General features: G+C 44.0%; 1 protein-coding gene across 1 annotated transcript in view; it reads left to right on the top strand.

Moving 5' to 3' along the window:
• The first annotated feature begins 5,638 nt into the window (after positions 1-5,638).
• ankfy1 (ankyrin repeat and FYVE domain containing 1) overlaps positions 5,639-6,000 on the top strand; it is a 78,560-nt gene continuing 78,198 nt past the window's right edge. Inside the window, exon 1 of the mRNA XM_068007940.1 lies at positions 5,639-5,729. Coding sequence (XP_067864041.1) covers positions 5,720-5,729 — 10 coding nt within the window. The 5' untranslated portion in view covers positions 5,639-5,719. The remainder of the gene's footprint in view (positions 5,730-6,000) is intronic.

Here is a 6,000-nt window from a genome sequence, read left to right as displayed (position 1 = left end):
TGATTGAAAATTAGGAATACTGTAGCTTATTGGGAGCAGGCTGGATGGTGGGATTAGACTAGGTGGCTCTTGTGGAGAAAAACACTTGACGGGCCAAATGGCCTGTTTCTGCACTGTAACATTCAATGTTGGTGTATCTACAATGTATAAATGATCTAATGTACAACATCAAAACCCTTTTGTCCTGCACACATCTGTTCACACGTGCTAAAAAATGTAGCTCTTCCACAGCCAATATTTTCAGGTATTAATTCATAAATCATATCATTTTTGAACAACAAACGAATATACTTCTTGTAAAGTAACATTTTAAGTCAAACAGAAGATGACTTCATCTGACCAAATGTGAATAATGCAGCAGGATAATCATACAACAGAATTATTTCTAGGTTTTTACCCATCTATTTTGCTCTCCTTCTAATACGCCCCCACCTTCCCACCCAAATGTTACATCGAAGCCACAGCACAAAAACAGGCCATTCGGCCCGACTGGTCTATGCTGGTGTTTATGCTCCACACGAGCCTCCTCCCTCCCTACTTCATCTAACCCTTTGGCATACCCTTCTATTCCTTTCTAACTCATGCACTTATCTAGCTTCCCCTTAAATGTATCTATGCTATTTGCCTCAACTACTCCTTGTGGTAGTGCGTTCCACATTCTTACCACTCTTTGGGTAAAGAAATTTCTCCTGAATTCCCTATTGAATTTATTTTATATTTGTGAACTCTAGTTTTGGACTCCACCAGAAGTGGAAACATTTTCTCTATGTCTACCCTATCAACTGCTTTCATTTTCTTAAAAACCTCTATCAGGTCACCCCTCAGCCTTCTCTTTTCTAGAGAAGAAAACATAAGAAGTAGGAGCAGGAGTAGGCCATACGGCCCCTCGAGCCTGCTCTGCCATCCAACAAGATCATGGCTGATCTTCGACCTCATCTACACTTTCCCGCCCGATCCCCATGTCCTTTGATTCCCCTAGGGTCAAAAAATCTATCTATCTCAGCCTTGACTATATTCAACGACTGATCATCTGGGGCAGAGAATTCCAAAGATTCACAACCCTCTGAGTGAAGAAATTCCTCCTCATCTCAGTCTTAAATGGCCGACCCCTTATCCTGAAACTATGACCCCTAGTTCTAGACTCTCCAGCCAGGGGAATCAACCTCTCAGCATCTACCCTGTCAAACCCCCTCAGAATCTTATATGTTTTAATTAGATCACCTCTCGTTCTTCTAAACTCCAGTGAGTATAGGCCCATTCTACTCAACCTCTCCTGATAGCTAACTCTCTCATCCCAGGAATCAATCTAGTGAACCTTTGTTGCACTGCCTCTAAGGCAAGTATATCCTTCCTTAGATAAGGAGACCAAAACTGTACACGGTACTCCAGGTGTGGTCTCACCAAAGCCCTATACAACTGTAGCAAGACTTCCTTACTCTTGTACTCCAACCCCCTTGCAATAAAGGCCAACATGCCATTTGCCTTCCTAATTGCTTGTTGTACCTGAATGCCTACTTTCTGTGTTTCTTGTACGAGGACACTCAAATCTCTCTGAATGCCAACATTTAATAGTTTCACACCATTTAAAAAAAATTCAGTTTTTCTATTCTTCCTACCAAAGTGAATATCCTCACATTTCCCCACATTATACTCCATCTTCCACATTCTTGCCCACTCACTTAACCTGTCTATATCCCTTTGCAGACTCTGAGTCCTCCTCACAGCTTACTTTCCCACCTAGCTTTGTATCGTCAGCAAACTTGGATACATTTCACTCAGTCACTTCATCTAAGTCATTAACATAAATTGTAAATAGCTGAGGCCCAAGCACTGATCCTTGCGGCACCCCATCAGTTACAGCCATCCTGAAAATGACCCATTTATCCCTACTCTCTTTTTTGTCTGTTAACCAATCCTCTATCCATGCTAATATGATACCCCCAACCCCATGAGCCTTTAACTTGCGTAACAACCTTTTATGTGGCACCTTATCGAATGCTTTTTGAAAATCCAAATATACCACATCCACTGGTTCCCCTTTATCTACCCTGCTAGTTACATACTCAAAAAACTCTTAATAAATTTGTCAAACATGATTTCCCTTTCATAAAACCATGTTGACTCTGCCTAGTCATATTATGATTTTCTAAGTGCCCTGTTACCACTTCCTTAATAATGGATTCCAGCATTTTCCTGACGATTGATGTCAGGCTAACTGGCCTGTAGTTCCCTGTTTTCTCTCTCCCTCCTTTCTTGAATAGCGCTGTTACATTTGCTACCTTCCAACCTGCTGGGACCGTTCGAGAATCCACGGAATTTTGGAAGATCACAACCAATGCATCCACTATCTCTGCAGCCAGAGAACCCCAGCCTGTTCAGCCTTTCCTGATAAGGATATCTTTTCAGTTCTGGTATCGTCCTTGTGAAGCTTTTTTGCACTCTCTCCAATGCTTCTATATCCTTTCTATAATATGGAGACCAGAACTGTGCACAGTAATTCCAAGTGTGGTCTAACCAGGGTTTTATACAAGTTTAACATAACTTCTCTGCTTTTCAATTCTATCCCTCTAGAAATGAACCCCAGTGCTTGGTTTGCCTTTTTTATGGCCTTATTAACCTGTGTCACTACTTTTAGTGATTTGTGTATCTGTACCCCTTGATCCCGTTGCTCCTGTATCCCATTTAGACCCTTATTATCCAAGTAAGTGGCCTCCTTATTCTTCCTACTAAAATGCACCGCCTTACACTTATCTATTGTGAAATTCATTTGCCAATTACACGCCCATTCTGCAAGTTTATTAATGTCCCCTTGCATTGTAATGCATTCTTCCTTTGTATTAATTACACCCCCCAATTTGGTGTCATCTACAAATTTTGAAATTGCACTTTTGACTCCCAAGTCCAAATCGTTAATATAAATTGTGAACAACAGTGGTCCCAGCACTGATCCCTGTGGAACACCACTTCCCACCACTTGCCAGTGTGAGTAGCTACCCGTAACCCCTAATCTCTGTTTTGTAGCCAATTTGTTATTCATTCTGTTACCTGTCCCCTGACGACGCTTGCTCCAACATGTTAGAAAAAAGGGAAACTAAAAGCCTTCAAATTTTCAATTTTTTAACCCTCCTCTCACGTGGCAACACTTGATGTCAGTGTCAGCTGTAGTTCAGTATTAGAAGATTGTGGGTTCAAGTCCTACTCCAGAGACTTGAGCACAAAATCTAGGTTGATATTTCAATGCAGTATTGAAGGAGTGCTAAGGTGCCATTTTTCAGATGAGATGTTAAACCAAGGCCCTGGCTGTCCTCTCAGGTGGCTATAAAAGATCCCATGCCACTCTATTGAATTCTCCCCAATGTCCTAGCTAATATTTATCCCCTAACCAACATCACTAAAAATCTGGTCATTATCACATTGCTGTTTGTGGGGACTTCCTGTGTGCAAATTGGCTGGCACCTTTCCTAAATTACAACATTGACTATACTTCAAAAAAAGCACTTCATTGGCTGTAAGACGCTTTGGGACATCCTGAGGTCGTGAAAGACGCTATGTAAATGCAAGTTCTTTTTTAAAAATCTGTTTGATATCTCCCTCTGACAGCCAAGCAGATACTGCAAGTCAATGCATGAGGCATCGAGGCATGAACCTGAGTGTTAGTATTTCTGACAACAAGATGCTGCAGAGAGGAGATGTCAACTTAATATTTAACTTTGCATCAGCCACCATGGAAATGACTGAAGACCATGTAAATACTTACCTTGTAGTGCGGTGTCTCCTCTGCTACTCGTTCAACTCCTCAAAGTTTTATGATGTGGAGATGCCGGTGATGGACTGGGGTTGACAATTGTAAACAATTTTACAACACCAAGTTATAGTCCAGCAATTTTATTTTAAATTCACAAGCTTTCGGAGACTTCCTCCTTCCTCAGGTAAATGTTCAGGATCTCCTTGAAGCCTACGCATTTATACATATAGAACAATACATGGTGTTTACAGACTGCCCCTGCAACTGCCCGTTGCCAAGGCAATCACCGTGTTCAGACAGAGAGGTGTCACCTGCAGAACCCCCGAATACACATTCAACAAAAAAACAAACAGGGAAAAAAAACAGAGAAGAAAAACAGAGAGAGGCAGAAACATCCGGAAGGCAGAGAGAGCCAGCAAATGACCCATTATATTAAAAACAGATAACATTTGTTCGCTGGTGGGGTAACGTGTAGCGTGACATGAACCCAAGATCCCGGTTGAGGCCGTCCTCATGGGTGCGGAACTTGGCTATCAATTTCTGCTCGACGATTTTGCGTTGTCGTGTGTCTCGAAGGCCGCCTTGGAGTACACTTACCCGAAGGTCGGTGGATGAATGTCCATGACTGCTGAAGTGTTCCCCGACTGGGAGGGAACCCTCCTGTTTGGCGATTGTTGCGCGGTGTCCGTTCATCCGTTGTCGCAGTGTCTGCATGGTCTCGCCAATATACCATGCTCTGGGGCATCCTTTCCTGCAACGTATGAGGTAGACAACGTTGGCCGAGTCACAGGAGTATGAACCATGCACCTGGTGGGTGGTGTCCTCTCGTGTGATGGTGGTATCTGTGTCGATGATCTGGCATGTCTTGCAGAGGTTACCGTGGCAGGGTTGTGTGGCGTCGTGGTTTATGTCACTGATCAGACCATCAAGGCAAGGCGATAAACCAGGTGATCTGAAAGTCCAACTGTATTTCAGATGTCAATAGTGAGGAAACATCAGGAGTTGAGATTTACGATCACAAACTAAGAGTGGATTTATACTGCAGCTAGAGCTTTGGTGCAAAGCGATTTCAGCTTTACGCCAACACGAAACTGGGTAATATAACTCCGGAGTCAGAGCTCAAACTCACTGCGAGAGGAAGCAGAGTGAGACTGCCTGGAGAGACAGTTTAGTTTGACCGCATGGAGTGTAAATTCAATATAATGTTAAAACTTGCTTTGCAAAGTGCTTGGACCTGGTGGACACTTTCTAAACCTACCTGATTCTTAATTCTCCCCTCTCTGCTCTCTAAGCATTTAAATATTTGGAAGACAGCTCTGCATATATCCAGAGCTTGCACAGAGCACATTCTAAACAAGGCAATTAAAGTCCCAGCCAAGCACCGTAAACACTGCCCTGCCTCGCTGGACCCTGAACTGCAGAGAATGCAAACAGATTGACAATCCGTTTAATCACACAGACCTGTGTAAAAGCGACATTCTATCAGATGGGTTGCATTTAAACCAAAACGAGTGCCATTCCTGCTGAGTGAGACTTGACATGTCTGTGATTATAAACTAACTATTTTCCACCACAGAGTATATAGCAGGGAAGCATCAAATTTTGGATTTCAACGTTTATACTGCAACGTTTTTTTAACTTGTAATGATGCAGATCATATGATTCACTTTCTAATTTTGAACATCTTTATTTTACACGAGTAAAACATGGAATAAAGTCGTATTGACCAATTTTCAGTTGTTCAATTCTAAATCCTCAAAGTTTAAAGATGCACATTTTTTGCAAACACCATTGTTAGCAGCAGCTGTAAAGTTATAAATGTATCAGAAACACACTATCTTCACCACAATAAAGTCAGTGAATCAGTGCCGGGTGCAGTCCCGCTTTAAGGGGAGTCGCCCCGCGCGATCGGCCGCCACCATTTCTTCAGCGGGGAAAAGTTGGGAAATATCGCGATATCTGGCTGGATCCAACATGGCGGAAGGTAGGAGCTGTGAGCGCTGGGGGAGCCGGGCCCAAGGGGGAGGGCTGCGGGCCCAGTGGGGCCTTTTCTCCTGCTCTGCTGTCGGACAGCGGCCGGCCTGGGTAAGGCGGCGCACCCTGGGTGGGACGGGCCCGACCTGTGGCTCCTCGAGTCGGGGCGGAAACCGCGGTCTCCTTTGCCGAGCTGCCCTCCCCAGGGCCAGTGCCGAACCCCCCCCCCCCCTCTCCCCCAGTGCCCGTGTCCCCCTCCCTCCTCCCTCTCCCTCTCCCCC

The sequence above is a fragment of the Heptranchias perlo genome, chromosome 28, assembly GCF_035084215.1.
Source record: "Heptranchias perlo isolate sHepPer1 chromosome 28, sHepPer1.hap1, whole genome shotgun sequence".
In the NCBI taxonomy this organism is placed as follows: Eukaryota; Metazoa; Chordata; class Chondrichthyes; order Hexanchiformes; family Hexanchidae; genus Heptranchias; species Heptranchias perlo.
Note: the sequence above shows the minus strand (reverse complement) of the source record. Positions and strands in the feature narration are given on the sequence as shown.